The 21,021-nt window shown below is 42.1% G+C and overlaps 1 protein-coding gene across 2 annotated transcripts in view; it reads right to left on the bottom strand.

Annotated features, from left to right (window-relative positions):
- Nucleotides 1-7,394, bottom strand: part of olfml3a (olfactomedin-like 3a) — a 21,261-nt gene extending 13,867 nt beyond the window's left edge. For both annotated transcript variants that reach the window (XR_004657341.1, XM_034877218.1), the window contains exons 1-2: nt 6,967-7,394; nt 2,727-3,036 (exon numbers count right to left, since the gene is read on the bottom strand). Coding sequence is in view for 1 of the 2 variants with exons in the window: in XM_034877218.1 (XP_034733109.1) it covers nt 2,727-3,036; nt 6,967-7,077 (421 nt within the window). In the remaining variant the exon portion in view is untranslated. The remainder of the gene's footprint in view (nt 1-2,726; nt 3,037-6,966) is intronic.
- Nucleotides 7,395-21,021: the final 13,627 nt, after the last annotated feature.

Here is a 21,021-nt window from a genome sequence, read left to right as displayed (position 1 = left end):
TGTGGCAGCGCACCCGACCCCAGCGGTTCCTCCCACAGGTGGTGAGCCCATGGGATGGAGATAGGGGTTCCACGTAGCATCTTCGGGCTGTGCCCGACCGGGCTCCGTGGCAAACCCTGCCACCAGGCGCTCGCTGACGAGCCCGCCGTCTGGGCCAGGCTCCAGACGGGGGCCCCGGGCTTCCTCCGGGCAGGGTCACTCCCTCTCTACCTCGGTCTTTCATGGGGCTAAAGAGATAAACTCATTTTGAAAACGTTTATTAGGATAATCAACCAAGTGAGGAGTAGGGTCATTTCTCATAGTTTTCTATGGAAACTGACTTCTTTTTGGAGCCAGTGGAGTCGCCCCTTGCTGGGAATTAGAGAGAACGCAGCTTTGAGGCACTTCCTCATTGGCTTCACTTAACGGCCCTGAAGCTTCATCATTAGTGGCTGCACTTCAGATTACATGTCTATGTATTGTGAAAAATGACACAATCGTTATACAAATTGTTTCACAGGTGTAGAGTTAACATAATTATAAGAATTTAATTTAGATTTCTATCTTCAGTTGGCACAATTAGTTCCATTGGCATGTTTTAGTAACTGCCATTCCTCAGTTCAAATGACTATTTGCAATCTAACATTTGGAAAACATCAAGCAGCCTGCAGCGGTCAATATCTGGCTCTCCAAATTAAGCAAAATCAAAGCAGTCAGGGGGAAATTGGACACACAGAATCATAATGTGAGGAAGTAGGAGGCAGCACACAAGCAGCATGAAGATGATCTCTGTGAAGCAAGATGGATACACAAACAAAGAGGATGTCCCCCTGTTGTGCCCTGGAGCAAAATTAACATCATGCTCAGAAATCTGAAATGGCTCGCTACAATGCGGTAAAGTTTGTTTTGGGTCACTTGACAATGATTCACTGTGTGCAGAGCAAACATGAGCTTGGAGAGTAACGGGCGCTGACCTCAGGCCAGCTTCCTGTCCCTCCTCTCTGCAGAGACACAGCTCCAGACTCCAGCTCCAGGAGATTTTACACACAGCAATACAGAGAATAAGAAAATCTCCCTTGATTATGTAGAGCATGACCGGCATTAGCATTCTGGAGCGTTTACGTGTCCCCACATAATTCTTGAATTCATGAGATATTGATTTTCTTATTAAGTCAGTGTAAATAATGAAGAAATCAATATTTGTTTCATTTGATTTTTTAATCAGAGTCTGGATAAATGGTACCAAAGGATTTTAATGATCCGTCAGAGCTTTTGGAGCCAATTAAATATATAGATCTTTTGCTTAATGTGCACATTTAGTGAAATATGCAGATCTAAAGTCAGATGTGTTTCATGGAATTCAAATCACAGCTTTACCTATCCCGCTTTACTTCCTGTATTATACAATGACTCAGTGCAGCAAAAACTTTCCAGCATTGTTTGTGGCATCACGCCTTGGGATCTGGAGATTATAAAGACAAATGCTGTGCTCAAACAGCGCAAGCAGGGGAGTAGCACTGCTGAAATAAAAGAGTTGCATCAAGTTACATTTCTCCAGGAAAACATGCCTGCCCACTGACTCAAAGCCCTCACACGTTAAATGACTTGTAACAGTCCTGTGTGTGTTAGCCATTTTCCAGAGGCATGGCTTTTTTCTACAGAGTGGGTGGTTAAGGTGTGTGTTTGATGTGTGAGGCTTTGATGACATATATTTTTATCTTTCACTTATAATGTTGCACATGTTATTTTGTGTAGCTGTTGATGAAACGTAACTCTAACATGCGTTGACGTTTTCTTTAACATCACATACGCTTCTTTATTTTCTCATCACTCTAACTGTCCCTCCATGTTTGAATGATACCGGGCAAGTACACATTTAATGTTTCATGGCTCTCTAATGACCAATTACAATTTGTATATGTCATTGGAGAGCCAGGAAATATTATGTACCGGTGTGTAGGCTCCATACGTTGTTTTTCAGACTTACAATGAAATACACTAAGAATACAATGATAGTACAACTGATTCTTATTCCCATCGTGCTTGAAAAGCCTGGGCCATACTGATCAATGTGATTGTACAGCAATTTCTTTTATATGTATAAAAAGGACAATATCATGATGGTGTCGTCAGTTTGGAAGTATTTAAAGTACAAATGAATATTTAGTGACTGAAAAAGGTTATTTTCATACAATAATGTACATTGGATTAAAGCGTACAATACTCTTGTGTTTGTGATATACGATGTGAATGATCATGGAAATTTCATTTGGGGTCCTGCAGCAGTTATGAAAAAGATATGAAATGTTGTTCTATCAATCTATCTGTCTCTCTATCTATCTCTCAAACTATCTCTCTATCCATATATCTATCTATCTATCTATCTATCTATCTATTATGATACAATGTGAGTCAGCATCTAACACTGAAAAGACACAAAGCAAAAAGACTGGTATAAGAAAATGGTATGCCCTAATTGTAACCTTCAACCTCATAATGTTAATTCAATGATAGATAGATAGATAGATAGATAGATAGATAGATAGATAGATAGATAGATAGATAGATAGATAGATAGATAGATAGATAGATAGATAGATAGATAGACACATAGATAGATAGATAGATAATATATTCCACAGCTTCTGACTGTGCCAGGGCTCTGTCATAAGTGAAAAAGAAAGACGAAACGCAGCCATCCCCCGGGCCATTTGGCTGCAGTGTGTATGTACTTCCCTGCAGCTCACCAGAGACTTTGGAGTGCAGCTCCTCCCAGTCTTCTTCCTGCTCTTCCTCTCCTCTGCTCTCCAGCCCCCAGGCTCCCTGCTCCACCACCTTGTCTGCTTTACTTGCACAGGCCCGAGGGGAAGTCTGAGCTTCCACGTAATCCATCTCTCGCTCCATCCGGTCCACTCGGACTGCAGCTCCTTCCAGGTCTTTGAACATCATGCTGTGCTCATTCCTGAGCCCATACATGGCCTCAGCAGTTAGCTTTTTGAAATCCAGCATCTCTGTGTGGTAGCGATGGGATTGTTCGTGCCACAACTGCATACGGTCCTACCGGACATGAACACAACGCAAGTGTTAGAATAAATACCAATAATGTAGGGTGATTATCTTTCTGTTAATTACTCAAGTAACTGAACCAGCAACAAGACTAAGCTATTAGAGCTTTGTGACGTTGAGGTGCTTTGAGATAAATGCTAATATGCTAACATAGTCACAACAACAATGCTAACAGGCTGATTTAAGGCAGGTTTTGTGTTTTATCTGAGCATGTCAACATTTTCTAATTAGCACTAAATACAAAGTATTAGTTTTTTGCAGGTATTTGGTTATTAGATAACATATTATTTCCACCTGCTGGTGGTGCTAAATGAAAAGTCAGGGAATCACCAATTAATTCCAATTTAATCGCGAGAGGACCATGTACATGTGGACCACATTTAATGAAAATGCACCCAGTGATTGTTGAGACATTTAATTTAAAACCATAAAAGTAAACCACTTGGTGGCTCCACAAAAAAAAGTTAGGGGGATCAACAAAGTCAGTAGGATCCATCCTAGATAAAAAATCTAATGTAATCATGCCATATCAACATCTAATGATATGTCAGGAAATCTCATTCAGACCTTCATGATCTCCGGGGGATGAGTCTTTCTGAACTTAAACGTCCCATGGCACGAAAATGTCACTTTATGAGTTTTCTGCTCATTGTGGGACTGGCTCTGGTGGCTGTAATTCTTCACCAAGGCTTATTTTGGGAAGGAGACTTCAGATACAGTATTAGGGGACCACTAAGGTCTATATAAAAGAGCCTTGAGATACCGCATAAGGGGACCACTAAGGCCTAAATAAAAGAGACTTCAGATGCAGTATTAGGGGACCACTAAGGCCTATATAAAAGAGACTTCAGAAACAGTATTAGGGGACCACTAAGGTCCACAGTCATGGGATCATAGGCCGTTAATATTAATACAGTCAATACATGGGACCTTTAAGAATCTTCTGACCTTTCTAGCGTCACCAGCAAGTCCAGGGACATATCTCAACATGAAGAAAGATTGGCACAACATTTTGTAAGGACATTCATGTTTCCCAGAAGACGTATTGTAAAAACCTACTGTACACTACCTGCTCACAACCAAACAGCAGACAGCCACAGTTAGAGACTAAAGTAGCTAATGACTGCTTGATGTGGAAATAAGCTGTGTGCTTTCATAAGTGGCCAAAGCATCAGTTGCACAAACACTCAATTGACATTCCCATCACACTCGGGTTTACTTTGTGTTTAGTTTTAATGAATCTGGATCAACAGAAGCACATTTCATGGATGTGCACTCTTGCGCCGCCCAAGACAATTGTGATTGGTTTAAAAGAAACAGTCCAGAGCGTTTTTTCTCGTATCTAGGAGTCTATGTGTTGAGGGGCCAGAAATACTCCGCAGAACTGTGGAGGGTGGATATGTCTGGCAATGCAAGACTAGAGATTGAGCCAGTGTCTCCCAACATTGTGAACACTAACATCTAAATAGAGCCTCTTGTCTTGCTTTCAGATATTTTACACATATCCCAGGATGTATGTGTGGTGTAGCCAAGCATCACTCCACAAAGCTGTGGAGATAGGTCTGGCTATACGAGACTAAGTATTTATTACCAAATGTTAATGGTCCCCGGTTCAAGTCCCCATACAGACCAAAGTATGGTGGTGGACTGGTAGCTGGAGAGCTGCCATTTCACCTCATGGGCACTGCCAAGGAGCTCTTCAGCAAGGCACCAAACCCCTAACTGCTTGGGGCGGCTTTCTATGGGCAGCCCCCCCACTCTGACATCTCTCCATTAGTGCATGTATACAGTGAGGAAAGTAAGTATTTGAACACCCTGCTATTTTGCAACTTCTCCCACTTATAAATCATGGAGGGGTCTGACATTGTCATTGTAAGTGCATGTCCACTGTGAGAGACATAATCTACAAAAAGAAATCCAGAAATCACAATGTAGGGTTTTTTAATCCTACATTTTATTTGTATGATACAGCTGCAAATAAGTATTTGAACACCTGTCTATCAGCTACAATTCTGACCCTCAAAGACCTATTAGCTGCATGAAGACACATGTCCACCCCATACAATCAGTAAGAATCCAACTACTAACATGGCCAAGACCAAAGGGCTGTCCAAAGACACTAGAAACACTAGAAGGGGTAGCATCATGCTTTTTGGGTGTTTTTCTGCACATGGGACAGGGCAACTGCAATGTATTAAGGAGAGAAGGACCGGGGCCATGTATTGCGAGATTTTGGGGAACAACCTCCTTCCCTCAGTTAGAGCATTGAAGATGGGTCGAGGCTGGGTCTTCCAACATGACAATGACCCAAAGCAGCCAAGCCAGGATAACCAAGGAGTGGCTCTGTAAGAAGCATATCAAGGTTCTGGCGTGGCCTAGCCAGTCTCCAGACCTAAACGCAATACAGAATCTTTGGAGGGAGCTCAAACTCCGTGTTTCTCTGCGACAGCCCAGAAACCTGACTGATCTAGAGAAGATCTGTGTGGAGGAGTGGGCCAAAATCCTACCTACGATGACAGTTTCATACCCCTCTAGGATTTCTAAGTGGGCGAACTTGCAAAATAGCAGGGTGTTCAAATACTTATTTTCCTCACTGTATGTATACACATGTCAGCCTCCCAGAGCCACTAGCGCGGCTGTAGACTCATCTTGTTGCCTACCAACACAAATCTCAGGAAGTAAGATGTTCCTGTTTTAATAAAAGCCTTATCACCATCACCAAACACAATACATTTCTCAGTGAGGTGATGGATACAGGCAGTGCGGCAGGTAAATTATTCAGAGCGAGATGTAATAACTGACAGCCTTCTCCCCGGTCTCCTCCGCCACGGTTTCATTTTCCCTCTCTACTTGCTGTGGCCCTGTGGTCATTTGGAAGTGAAAGTTCAATGAAAACTTGCTTGATGAATTGTTGTGTTCATATCAACACGGAGGTTGAACCAGCATATTGGAATTGAGACTGCATGGAGGGAAACCACAGGGGTTGAGGAGAGCAGGCATTAGCTATAAATAGACAGCTTTGAGATTGTCATTTTTGCATTGCAGCCACATGGAGGATAAAAGCAAAAAAATCAGAAGCAATTAAATGTACTCCTAAAGAAAACGTTCAAATAATTATTGAAATGAGAGAAATGACTCACAGAGGCAACCAGATATGTATTTCTCTTGCATTTCATGTCATTTCAAAAGCTAAAGTCTTCCCTTTACACGACCTCCCTTTAAAACACAATCTCAGTAATTTGATTCCTTCCCCGAGGCACTTTGTTCCAACACAGCTTCATACCTTTGCAGAACACATCATTCTATTTGGATGTTTTACACAAAAGCAGCAAAGGTTAAGCTTGTACCCATTACGGATGTGTCATTGTCTTAAGACGCTGGAGATATTGTAATGTTGTCGGACAAAAACGGCATGTTGTATGCACCGCCTGATATTCCCTCAAGGACCCCTGCAAAGTTGATGAGCTGGGCACAGATTGCATTAATCGGATTGCATTGGTTAAGACATTAAATTCACATAAAAGAAGTTAATCAAAACCCCCAAAATATCAACTTGTATTTTACATTTTTTTTACATGAATGTTCCAGACCCAATGCACTTTTCTTTTGGGGACTTGCACATTGCCCATACTTATAATTCCTGCTATCAACTTTTGCATATTCCTTAGTCAATATTTTGCAGAACCCCCAATATATATATATTTTTTTCTAGTTTTCCTTGTTAGTTTTTGTATTTTATAATTATGATTCTTGACTTTTGTCTTTTGTCTCACACTACTAAGTTCCATGTTCTGTATGTGAAAACCTATTTGACAGTAAAACCTGATTCTGATTCAGGGTGATCTGTGCCGTCTCTTAACTCATGGAATACTACAGTGTCTTGATCAATTAGCAATCATTTAAAGGGGTGTTGTGTCTTACCTCAATAGCTGACAACCTTTTCTCCAGATAATCCATTAGCCCCTGATAGTAATGCTGGGCTCCAGTGAAACTCAAGGCGGTGAAAACAAGGAGAACAAACACCGGCTTCATTGTGAGCAGATCAATGGGGGCGGCTCAGTTTTTTAGTTGGTCCAGATTTTAGATGCTTCTTTAGGTTTCCCCTCCCAGAACGGTCCTCAGAGCTTCACACTACCTACTGTATAAACACTTTGTATAACTACACTTGCAAAGAGGTGAGAGGGATAGAGAGAAAGTAAGAGGCCGCTCTGAGGCTTTCCAATTCTTTGACCGCTCTCACTTTGCTGGAATGTTTTCACAAACTCTCAGGGAGGAGCCTTGTGCCTCTTACTCCTCTCTGTCCTCGGAAAGTGAATGTGCTCCACTCAGATGTGTGCATGTTGGTGTTTTTTGCACATTTTGAACCCAATGTCTCAGGCGTGTAAGCAGGGATTATATCGCATACAGACCACAACTAAACACCTCTGCCAACTGTTACTTACTGAAATAAGGGTCCTACTTCATAAAGGCAGGGTACAGTAAGATTGTTCATTGTTCATGTTGTGACAGGCCAGGTGCTGCAATAAAAATGAGTTATGGGGCCTGTCACGGCAGTAATGTATACAGAGGCAGGAGGACTCAAACGCAGACAGTGGGGAAGACAGGAACAGATTACTCAAGGTATACAGGATATGTTGTAGTTCTTTAAATTGCATCCACGTTTCCTTCACTTGCTTCCCGATCCCACCGAAAAAAGCAAAGGCGAGACGGAGGAGAAGAAAGGAAACGAGGAAACGTGTTTTAGAGGGCTCATGCGTCCTTTCCTCTGACACGAATTCGTCAGCTGTTTGGCCGGCGTTACCTTTCTGCTGCACGGCTTCCAGGGAGGCTGCTCTGTTGTATCCTCGCTCATAGCTCCTTAGAGATCCCTCCTCCATCTTTGCTCCTATGATTAGAAATAAAAGCTCTGAGACGGCTTTCACAAAGGAGGATCAGAAAAACTTCAAGCGAGGAGGTATCACACAAGAGACTTGGGAAGCAGCCATAGTGTATGAAGTCCAAACAGAGTAATAATGAGTCCACAGGATAGCAGTAAAGGTGCAGGGGGGCCAGCTCTGGAAAACAGGCAGATCAACCCAGATACGAGATGCAGGGTTCAGAGTCTGGATTCCAAAAGCAGCGCAACCTTGCAACTTTTATGGTCACAGTTTAATATCATTTAGGCAAGGCAAGGTAAGGCAGCTTTATTTGTATAGCACATTTCAGCAACAGGACTACCTCCACACTAATTAGTCAATGTTAGTGCTGCCTTTTGTGACTACTTAACAATTGTCTTTGCGCAATTTTCAGATTTTTTGACACTACACATTCAAACTTTTTCTTTAAAGTGTAACCTCTCATTCTCTATATTACACAACCTTTATACTTTTCCTCAACAAAATTCATCATAAGAAATTAAACATTGAAGAAATGAACATCATCATTTAAGGAAAGGCAACATCAAAAAGAAAGCCTTTCTATTATGGTTACTTACTTTTGCTATATTATTTAATTACATATTCAATTTAATCTTGACCTCACTTACTTACTTTACACTGCAATACTTATTTTTGTACTATGGCAACCGCACTTTACAATGCCTTTTATTTAATGCCACTTTACATTTATTCAATACCTTTTGCTCATTGCCTGTGGTTTGTGTTTAATTTTTACCCAGTGGGAATTTCCCCACTGTGGGATGAATAAAGTAGTATCTAATCTAATCTAATCTAATCTGGTTATCTGTTTGGGAATGGGAGGAAAAAGGCTGCTCTTGTACTGCAGGGCTGACGAGGGAAAGTGGAAACAGGTGAGCAGGTGGGCGGGGGAGTCGGGGAAAGGTCTGAGGGCATACTGGACAGGTAGAGAACAGCACTGAATAGGTCTGGGGACAGAGAGGATGGCTGAATCTCACTTTCCCTATTTGATAGCTTCTCTCTCCTGAGGATGATTGAGGGCTCACGAGAGGCAGCAGCTCCCGGACGCTTCAGAAGAAAGGACATCTCATTCCTCTAAAAACACATTTCCTCGTTTCCTCCCTCCTCCCTTGATTTCCTTCGTCTCTTCCCTGCTTCAGTGAGACGGACTAAGACGCGAGGAAGGGAGGCTCGTGGATGCAATTTAAGGTTTGTGTGTATTTTGTGCTTTATCTATATCTGCCTCTCTCAGGTGAGCCTCTCCCATCAAAAGCCTTTCATTTTCCTCCAGAGCTTCCCAGCCCTTCACACTGTCTGCATGTTGGGAAAGTAAAAGAAAAAGTAGCGGCGTCAGAGCACTTCCGTTGTTGCTGATAAGGTCATTAGAGTTTAATCAACCCTAAAAACACACACACACACACACACACACACACACACACAGATGAAAAGAATGATCATCCTTATAATAGAACAAAACCACAAGGTAATAGAAAGTGATTCAATAAAAAAAAAAGTGGAATTAGATGTCAGAATTTTCTGGAGAAAAAAGTCATAAAAAGCATTTTCATGATAACAATAAGATGTGAAAAGAAAACTGTTTCAAAAGTTAATGGGGAAAAACATTTGCAGTGGCGTATTTGCTCCATTAAACAAGTGTCGGACATTGATGGCTTCCCTGCAACCACGGACTGCATACCCATGCTTGAGCTGCATTATTGGCTGGAACACACAGCTCCCCACATAGAGCACATGGACAGCTAGAACTGATCAATACCGCTTCGTTGCTGCTGGAAGGAGATTGCATACTGTAGATTATGCTCAGTGCAGGGGCAGCAGTGCGTGAGCGTTCCATTACACAGGCAATCACACTCCGACAACACCTGACCTTTAGCCTCAGGGGCATAGAAACATTCTCCATCTGGCCTACAGACATGGAGGGACTATGGGCCCCTGGACACGGACAGGTGAAAGGCCCTCCACCATAGAAGCAATACACCCAGACTGAGAGACATGCAAAACCACCACAAATTATACAGCTATTTAAGCAGTTGCACACATTTGTACTCCCAACTTGTATATATTCAAATATTTGTTCTTGTATTTTATCCTAATATTATTTCATATGTATTGTGTGTATGTATCCTTGTATTTCATTTATATTCTGGGCTGTGTGCCTGATTTTGCTGCTGCAACACTATAATTTCCCATTTTATTGTGATCAATTAATGCTGCATCTATCTGACTATCTATCTAATTTTGCGTCTCTTTTTGTACTTTTGCATTTCTTTGTGGGCCTGTTGTGTCTCTTTGCGGTTGCTGGAAGTGTTATGACACTTTGTGTTCATTTTACATCTTTTTGTAGTCGTTTTGCTGAAGAACAAAAGACACCATACATGTACAAATGATGCAAACGCAATTTACTTTTAATTTTGGTCATTTCTGATTTTCACAGTTTAGCGTGTCTTTGTGGATGTTCTGTGTCTCTTTGAAATCATGTTGGATTTCTTGCTATTTGTTTTTTGTCACTTGTGGTCATTTTGGGCCTCTTTTTAGTTTATTGTTTAGTATAGTTGCATCTTTTGTGGTAATTTTCCATCTTTTAATTCAGTTTTATGTCTTTTTTGTAGTCATATGATTGACTTTCCAACAGCTCTGGTCCAGGAACCACCTGGCTCTTTACCTGGCAGGCCTGTTCACCTTCTGATAGTTAGGTATATTGGGGGGGTGCATCCCTGGCCGCCTCTCTGGCCCCAACCTTGTTTCACCATTGCCAGGAAACAAACCAAGCCAGAGAGGAGAGAAGCTGGCAGCCTGTTGAGGGGGGGGGGGGGATACTCCAGCAGTTAATGACCGGGCTCTAATCACGCTCTTCTTTGATTGTCTGCGGCCCACTATCATCTCTGCAAGCACTGAGGTGAACAAACAACCCCCTGTCTATTTTTATGACCACAGACAGAAGACCATACTGTGAGTGTTGTCATGGTAACAAAGTGCCGTGTACAGCTGCTTTTAGAAATCAAAATGGGCAACCTGGAGTTTGATCTAATCTGGAACACATTGCCTGTCTGGTGCTGCCAGGCGAGAGCATTGGTGTGTGTGTGTGTGTGTGTGTGTGTGTGTGTGTGTGTGTGTGTGTGTGTGTGTGTGTGTGTGTGTGTGTGAGAGACTCCCCAGTGGCTTCTTTTTCAATCATAGTTCTTGATTGATTGAATATTTACATTTTCATACTTTTCTTCCCCTCCATTTTTGATGTAGATCAGTTGGAAGCAGGTGTATCATGTTGTCTGCCACTCAGTGTATACTTTTAATCTATTATTAATTACTGCTTTAATGGCACCATTGAGTAGTTCAATGTGATCGAAGGGCAAAGCATCATTCAGGATTTATTATGTTGCATATTGCAGCCTCATAACCTTTTAGCTCAAGGCTGGTGCACAATGAAAGGAGTAATTGTAGCTCAGGCATTGGTTCAAGGGTGGGACTCATTGATTCAATTTATTCAGGGGAGAAGAAGACAGACGTGTTATCCTGTGGAAAGCTTCACTTACACACTATTGTGTGTTGGTCCTTTGCAAAGTTATCCACAAGATGGCAGCATCTCTCTTTTTGTGAAAATGTCATAGGGTGATGAAAGAAGTGATCAGATATTTTACTTAACCCTCCTGTTGTCCTCGGGTCAAATTTGACCAATTTTCTGAAATTTGGGTTTCTTTCAACCAAAACGTCCCAAAACATAATGCAGATGTTTCCCTACAACGCTCTTTACAAGGAAAACAAATGATGAGTTCAGTAATTTCTTTTGTTTTATTCAGTTTTTGAAGAAAAGAATAATGAAAAGAACGTTTAAAAAAGTGACAAAAATGACAAAAAAAACAAAAACAAAAAACAACAACAACAACATCATAACAGTGCAGGAAGAAAAATGTTGAGATAGCGCAGAAAAAACTGAAACAGCACAGAACAAAAGTGACAAAAACTTCAGGAAAAGGGCAGAAAAAGCAAGAACCAAAAGTTGCATTCTGGGTGGGAGGACAACACGAGGGTTAAGTAAAAAAGTACCAGTACCACAAGGCACAAATACTCTATAGCAAGTTTTGCATTTAAAATCCTATTTCAGTAAAAGCCTTGTTAACAAAATGAAATTAAGGTATCACAAGAAAAAGTGCGGGTTGTACAGACAAATGCCACTTATTATTGTATTTCATTAAGTTAAGATGCAGTTTGGGGGTTTAGGCTTGTGGTTCCCAACATAAGGGTCGAGTCCCTCCAAATTTCTCATGGTTATCTATATATATATATATATATATATATATCTGTATTGCAATGGTCATTCAAATAACATTCGGTCTGTGGAACAGAATGCTGTTGCTTCATTAGGTGTTGGTAGTCTAGATCAACGACATTGTTCATTTCCAGGATAATCGGTCTAATCGGTGTGTGTCGCCATTCTTGAACTCTGTTTGCTTTTTTAAACAAAACACTTTGAGCTTGCAAGCTGCATGCTGAAAATGGCGAGTTTGAAGAATATTTGGATTGTGCAACAAGGCGGGCTTGCCTGGTTCTTTCGGGGAATGATTAAGATTTCCAAAGAATATTAGGCTTTTCCTGTCTAACTGAGACGTTTTGGGAGCGATTGGTGGGATTACTGTAAAAAAGGTACACACTGGGATACACAAGAGAAAATGAGGTTTAACCATGTATCAGCTGATTTTAATAGCTTGTGTTACTGTATTGTGTCAACAGTTAACTTCAGTTAATATTGTAGGAGTGTTTTCTTTAGCAGGGTGTGAATGTTCCACCAAAACAAGTTCCTTCCTGAGACTATTTTGTTCCTTATTTTGCAGAGCCATCGTCGCTGCATCTGGAGCTTAGCGCCACCCAGGACGATTGTGATTGGTTTTTTAAAATGGCAACCCTTTTACTTTTCTATCCCGAATGAATGTGTAGTGTAGCCATAGTGCTGCGGAGGTCTAGTGTTGACTTAGGTGTTGGTAGTCTCAATTTGGCCAGTCCACACAGCAGTCCAGGTTGGGAGGAAAAACCTGCTCTGGTTTATCGGCATTTCTTTAAACCAATCACAATCGTCTAGGGTGGGGCTAAGAACTGGACACAGCCACCATGCCGCTGCAAAATACCCTCAAGAAGGAAGTTGTTTTGGTGGAACATGTGAACGATCAGAAGCTGTTTTAGTTGTGCAAAACTTTGACTGGACAGATAGTCTAGTGTGCTGGCCCTGTCCGTGGCAAAATTGTGCAAAATGTTATATTCGTAGGTATTACGTAGGCAATAGGCAGGCTTTGGAACCTGACATCTCTGTCTATTATGCTGAATATCTCACCTTGGGTTTAACACAGAATGACATTGTAACTGTCGCGGAGTGGGTACTGTGCACATTCGGATTTGTGTATGTGCTGAAAAGTTGAGCACTCCCAGCAAAAGAAAATCTCTGGCGCCGCCACTGGGCCTCAAACATCTAAATGAAACCAACTGAGAGGTTTAGAGGGGGAATGTCTTTTTAGTGGAACTCATAAGACATCTGACACATGACAAGAGGCTCTGATAAGACTGTTTTCTTGCCTTGGCCTTTCTTTCTTGGCCTGCTCTTTAACAATGTGTTGTAATTTGAATGCTTATCATGTGTGTTGTGTAAGTAAGACAGAAATCGGAAAAAGAACTGTAGTAACTAAAGCTGTAAAATCAAAGTAGTATAGTGAAATTGTACAACATTTTCCTTCTTAAGCAGGAAATTGAAATACTTTAGCAAACCACAAGTACCTTAAAATGAAACAGTACTTTCCACCACTCAGAAATAATTACTTTTTATTTCCTTTCACTACTTTCTTCCTGACATGTGAGAAAGCATTGAAGTGATAACCTTTCCCTTTGCCACAAACTGAGCTTGTAAAACCCACAAAACCTCAGTTGTGTAGGTTCCAGACAAAACTATATTTATAAAGTTGCAGTACAAGGAGTACCAGCACCCTTTACTTTCATTAGCGATGTTATGACCTTCCTCTACTACGCAGCGAAGGAAGGTCTGGCTAGTCCACACAGCATTTTGATTTATTGGCATTTCTTTAAACCAATCGCAATTGTCCTAGGCGGCGCTAACACCTTACACAATAATGGTGCCTCTACAATATAGTCTCAGGAAGGAACTTGTTTTGGTGGAACATGTGTCCGTTCAGAAGTGGTTTTAATCGTTAACAGGAAACTCCGAAGGGACAGATAGTCTAGCTAGCTGTCTGGATTTACCCTGCAGAGATCTGAGGACCAGGTAACCATAGTCCTCATAAATTAGAGGTTGGAACACCAAAATTAGTGACATCCGCCGTAATTTCCTTTAAATAGCCTAATCCATTCAGAAAGGGAACTGTGAAACCAACTGTGATTTATGAATCTGTGTGCATCAAATTGTTGGGAATTGTTGGGTTTCTGTGAATAACATCATAGAGTTTGGTCTAGACCTGCTCTCTTATGAAAAGCGCAATGAGATAATTGTTGTGGTTTGGCGCTTTGTAAATAAAATTGAATAATAATCGACATGCATGTGTTTGTGTGCGTGTGCATCTCATGTTATCTCATGCCTTTGCCTTAGCACCAGGCGTCAGACACCAAACACCCGTTAAAGGCAATGTTCTTTATTACCCTTTCGTACTGATTGAAAGAAAACTTAGCAGCCCAGTGCCAGGTCGTATAAAAGCACAGACCGAATGGATGAAGCAACGTAAATCCTTTAGTCCCTTGTAAAAAGCTTTAATACACCCGAGGCGCCAAATCACTTGACCTGTGTTAGCCCTGCCGTTTGGGGGCTTTCTGGCTGACTGAGCAGTGTGGAGCCGGCCCTCCTCCTCCCATTCTCCAGCTGTCACTCCAGGTAAAAGTCAAGGCCTTATTAGTGACACACTTGCTCTGCCTGGCTTCATGGCATCTCCTGTCTTTAATCAGCCACTGAGAACCATGTTTTTCTGCATCCAAAGTTTAGTCAACCAAAGTAGCCTTTTACAAAATTCTTCCTTTTCATTTTTGTCTTTTAACGCCAAGAATTTGCAGTTAAAAAAAAATGTACCAATGGTGGCTGTAGGTGTGTTGTTGGCCACATAATCTTGGAAAGTTAACAAATTACTGTGAATACAAACCAACTTTTGGGACCATCTACGGCGCATCGGTGAGTCATATAACTACCAGGAATTGTGAAATTGTTTGAGGTGTGAGGTGTATCCAAGCCAGATTTCAATGAGGTATGCATTATGTACACACATCAAATACGCACAGTACACACGTGTGTCTTGTTTTAATTTATTGGATACAGGGGCTTCTTGAGAGAAATATTTTTTCATCACGATATCTAAAATGGGCTCGTGTGCTATAATGAAAACTGTCTCTCAACTTGAATGTTCATTTCTGGCTCTGCCCTGACAGCCGACATGTACTTGCCTGGGTTTCTGAGCAGACGAGTGCCTGAGGGGCTGTGGACAGCTGCTCAGAGGGGTAAAAACTCTCGACAAAAGCAGCATTTATCCATGGTGGGCGCTTCAATGGGAGCTTGACCACTGGAAATAAAGACGCAGTATGTGAGAAAGTATCCAAGGAAATGCCGTCACACAGCCAGTCGTCCCTACAGGAGCACACAGCTGTTAGCCATAGCCTACTGCTTCTCGGTCTAGACACTGCTCTCTACACACATGCACGCGCAAACACACACACACAAACAGTGTTGTATTGAGTAGTTTAAATGATGGGTGAAGGAGAAGATTGATTTATTTGATTAGGACAGTGCACATTTCTGAGAATGCGCCAGTGTTAGCCAGTCAGCTAATTTTCAACTGTAGTCCTAGTTACCCAGCATGCATGTCTTTAGGGTGGGGGGAAACCAGAGCAGCAGGAGGAAACCCACGCATACACGGGGAGAACGTGCAAACTCCACACAAAAAGGCCATGCCCGGACCAGGGATGGAACTCTGCAGTGCCAACTTGCTGTGAGCCACTGTGCACCCGGGCACAGTGTAAAGCAGGACACATGCCCATGTGAAGCAGATGTTCTTTGCTGTATTAATGTTGATTATGAATGCAAAATAAACAGAAAGTGGACTGTGGATGGCCAGTATGAACAGGAGGAATTATTACAGCAAGCACAAACTTTTTCAATGCACATACATAGATCAGTGTTGGTTCCAGACTGATCCTATCCTTTAACATGTATGGGAGATGGTGTGTTAAATGTCTATTTTTGATCAGGTGTCTTGTCAGGAGTACTTGGAGTGCTATTGAATGCAACATAGCTGCACAAAGCCATGTAAAAATCAGATTACATTGTCAACCACTCCTCAAGCGCCTCATGCGTCTCGAGCTTGTCCACCTGACATGTTTCAGCATTGTTCTCGTTGCTGTTTCTGCCTCTGGAGCTGAGTGGGGAAACATAGCAGGGGGCAGGCTCGTGCATACCATTAACTCACAAAGCACTCATTACAAGAGTATCTCCCGTATCCTCTATACCAGCAAAACATGTCACCTCACGCTCTCCGCCTCATTCTGAACACCGCAGCGCTAAATCCCAACACCTCTGGCACAGGGATCCACTCTGACTCACTTGAGTGAAATGCCTCAAGTGTTACGGTTGCCAAATTATTAAGTTAACAGAAATGTATGCGTAGGGCTCGGCCTTCTCTTCCTGAAAGCATGGGGAGGCCAGACTTGTCGCAGCCACTTGCAACCCACCTGTAAGCCCCCTTTTCATCAAAATACTGCAATGTTTTGCCACCATACATCATGGGTACATATATTTTTTCACTGTCAACACCAGAGCAATAAAAATGAGGTAGTGGTCTGCAGACAAGAACATTCATTTAAAGTTTATAATTGCTCAAGTTTATTATGTGGGCTCTGAGCAACATGCTTCAACACTGATTAGAGCAGTTATCTTTGTGAAAATCACACATTATCCGTCTTTACTTGTTGCTGAGGGATCCGAGTGCATGTAAACGGGGCATACTTCATTTATAAATGTAATTACATGTTATGTGGCTCCATGTCTGGATTAGTGAAAGCATGAATGCATCCTACCCTGCGATTTATCCATGGTTGTAATTTCCACACAAAGAAAAACCTCCACTACATCAAAAACGAAATCCATTGCTTTATGTTAAGGTTTAAAGCCATGGTCGGACTGATAAGCAGCTACAATTAGCTACAGTATGGCGCAGCAGGATGGAAGCAATTTATCAGTTCCTAGACCTCGGGTAAATGAAAATAAAATGTTCTGGACTATCTGTCCAATCTGGCCTCAATCTGACTATCTGGCCTCAATCTGACTATTCATGTCCAAAACAATCCGTTTGGAGTGCACCTCCTCAGATCTCTGCAGGGTAAATCCAGACAGCTACCTAGACTATCTGTCCAATCAGAGTTTTCTGTTGCACAACTAAAACAACATACATGTTCCACCAAAACAACTTCCTTCCGTAGGCTATTGTGGAGAGGCACCGTGGCTCTGTCCAATACTTAGCCCCGCCCAAGACGATTGTGATAGGTTTATAGAAATGCCAATAAACCAGAGCATGTTTTTCTCCTAGCCCAGAATGCTGTGTGGACTAGCCAGACCCTCTTTCGCAGCGCTGTGGAGGAAGGTCTGGCAATGCAAGACTATAAAACATCTAAAGTTATTGGGTATTTGTCAGTCAGGCGGTCATCTTGACATATGTCCTGAGAGTACCTTATGTGAAAACCTGTGTCACCATGGGAGCATCCCAGCCGACTGGAGAATGGCTCGGGAGAGATGGGCTTGTCAGCAGCTGTTTCAGTCTGTCGCACGGTGAGGAAAAGCTCTGTCATGGCCTACCTAATGGTGATTGTTTGGAGTGGGGAGAGCCCACCGTCTTGTCTGCATGCTGGCATCTGAAGGGGTTTGGAATGGGGGAAAAGGGGGGGGCTGTTATAGGAGAGACATTTCTCTTGAATTTCCACTTTTTTTAAAGATTTCCTTAGCTTAAAAAAAGGGTTTGTTCTTTGTTACAAGACATGAGGGTTTGATAGGAAGGGACTGTATTAACATTATGTGGACCATCCTCTCCCAGAAAACAACTGGATAGGATTATTTTGGAAGCAGCTTATAACGATCCATATTTTTATGTTTGCTGGAAGGCAATGACGCGTTGCTATGGAACCCACTCAACTCCTAGGCAGGACCCTCCCTTCAATAGCATTCACACCATAGACTGTTAATATTAACGGACAAAGCATTAGATTTGGCGGAAATGCCTTAAACCTGCATTTTATCTGAATTCCTGCAGGGGGAGACTCCTTAAACCTCACTTGGTTTATTACCTCAGTAAACATTGTCATGATAAGTTTATGGTCTCAATTGATAGTTTGAAGTCTTCTGCAACACAGAATGATGTTCACTTTATGAATTGTAGACTTGTTGATTTTAAAATTGGTGAAAAAGCAAGCGGTGTTTTAGGGCGTAGCCATGATGTAATTGCCAGTAAAAGTGTGTAACGTAGCGTAGTGTAAGGGCTTCCCCCCCTCTCTCCTCCCTCTTGTCTAAAATCGTCACATCCCAAACCAAGATGGCTGCGCCGGTAACAACAAACTCAAATACTCATAGCAGATCTCTACACACCAATGGGTGACGTCACACATGCTCCGTCCATTAATATCAATATTGATCATTATGTTATTCACACACTATAATTGGCCAGGCGTCCATGCTTAAGCAAGGTAACATAGCCCCATTTGTGCAGGTGCTATCCCCTAACCAATCCGCTATCCTAACCATCGAGGTCAATGACTGACCCCAACCATCGAGCTGCTTCATAGGGCCATTTCCTTATGAACATTTTCTTTTTCTTTTTTTGCTAAAGAGAGGGTGTGGTGTTGGATTGTTTCTGCAGAGATGAACATATTGAGATCGAGCTATTGAGATGGACATTTTACTTTAGAAGAGAGTATTGGTGATGGATGAATTTATACATATGGATGTTTGAAAAGTTGGATGGTTCATGACATTAAACTCTTTGTTGTGAACTGAAATTGGTTGAATCAATGTATTACTGTTGCATTATTTTCATGTCTGTTGGGGGAGAGTATGGCAGTTTTGGGGGGGAGGAAGACAAAGGCAGGGTCCAAAGAAAATATTAATAACAACTCGGTGGAGTTTCAGCATCGCCGCCACACTCATCCAGTCCCTAAGTTAGCAGAAAAGGTGAGGAAAGAGGAAAGAGTGGGAGACAGGGAGAAAGAGAGGGAGAAAAAAGTGTTGGGAAGAGAAAGAGAGTGAGAGAGAGAGATGGCGTCTTCAGACAGACTGTCTGGCTGCACCAGGATCTCCAGCACTCAGCGTCATATGATTCTGGGGTCAAAGGTTATCCCCACTGATGAATATCGGGCTGAGCCCCGTCTCCTTCACAAAAGAAAGGGAGTTGTTTCACTCCCTGGGTCTGGAAAGTTTATTCCAGGAATCCATCCTGCCAGCACGAGACTGTAAACCTGTCTCAAGACAGAAGAGTTACGTCTACAAATATTACTTCTTTTTTTAAAGTTTTTTATTGGCCTGCCAAAACATCTAAAGATGCACTTTCTCATTGCACCTAATCACATGGCAGTGGGAGACAGAAGGTACGTACACTGAGCGTGTATATTTACAAGTGAAACATACATCCCTGGGATTTGGATAGGATTTGGAAGATTACAGTTTGCAGACTGTGAACTGTGTGAAAGTACACTGGTGTTTTGTGTTTACCCTTTCATACCGAGCGCCTCCTCCCACATGCCATGTCATTATTTCCCTGCGTCTTAAGGTGGTATTACACCAGTGTTTAAGACAACAGTCCCAGGAAAGGTGAAAAAAAGTGAAAGACTCAGTAAAAAGGCATGCTTAATTATTTCCCTGTTAGAGTTATTTTTGTCGTCATGGTTTTTCTGTGTATCTTCAACTTGCCTCACAAATGTGTAAACTTTATACTGAATAATCACAAGGCATTTCAAATAACACTGTCAGTGGGATTTCTACTAAAAGCTTCTGGGAGATTATAGCTGCCCAGGAGTGACAAGTGTGATATATGAGATCACACATGTGAACAAATAGATGGCAGACGCCAGGGCATTTATGAGCCTACTGGATCAGTCCTCGCCAGGATGTACACAAGCATTTGACAGTCTTGATTTGAGTAATCCTCCCCCTGCAGAGTGAGAAAGGGCCGGTCTGACACTGACGGAGGTGTTTCAGAGAGGACGGAGGGCAGGGGTGGAGGTTTGAAGCAAAGGCAGAAACACCATCAGCGCCTAAGAGATTGACAGCAAATGAATGGCACCGGGGTGGGTGGAAGCGAGGGACGGTGTGGCCACGTCTAAGGTTTCCAAAGTGGGATCCTTGAGAGGGATTCTGGTAGAGATTTTCCAATATTACCAAAAATGCAGTACTGGAAAGTACTGGAGTTTATGCACCGGGCCTCAATCTGACTATTCATGTCCAAAACAATCTGTTTGGAGTGCACCTCCTCAGATCTCTGCAGGATAAATCCAGACAGCTAGCTAGACTATCTGTCCAATCAGTTTTCTGTTGCACGACTAAAACAACATACATGTTCCACCAAAACATCTTCCTTCCGAAGGCTATTTTGCAGAGGCACCGTGGCTCTGTCCAATGCTTAGCCCCGCCCAAGACGATTGATATAGGTTTATAGAAATGCGAATAAACCAGAGCATGTTTTTCTCCCAGCCCAGAATGTTGTGTGGACTAGCCAGACCCTCCTTTGCGGCGCTGTGGAGGAAGGTCTAGCAATGCAAGACTATAGAACATCTAAAGTTATGAGGGAAACTGGGACAAAGGATTGTCAAATGGGGGTCCACAGTCTGATTGGTTCCAATTTCAGGGTCCATCATATTAAAAGGTTTGGGAACCACTGCATTAACACAATAAAAGAACAACAGGAGCAAATAGACAGTACCTGTTTTTGCTGCTTTTAAACATTTTTTGAATTAAAATTTAGTTACTTCAGTTACTTCAAAAATTAAGATTTTGCATAACAAACAAAAAAAATATGATCAATATACTGTAATGCTGCGTTTAATAACCATGACA

This window comes from Etheostoma cragini, chromosome 7, assembly GCF_013103735.1.
Source record: "Etheostoma cragini isolate CJK2018 chromosome 7, CSU_Ecrag_1.0, whole genome shotgun sequence".
Classification (NCBI taxonomy): Eukaryota; Metazoa; Chordata; class Actinopteri; order Perciformes; family Percidae; genus Etheostoma; species Etheostoma cragini.
Note: the sequence above shows the minus strand (reverse complement) of the source record. Positions and strands in the feature narration are given on the sequence as shown.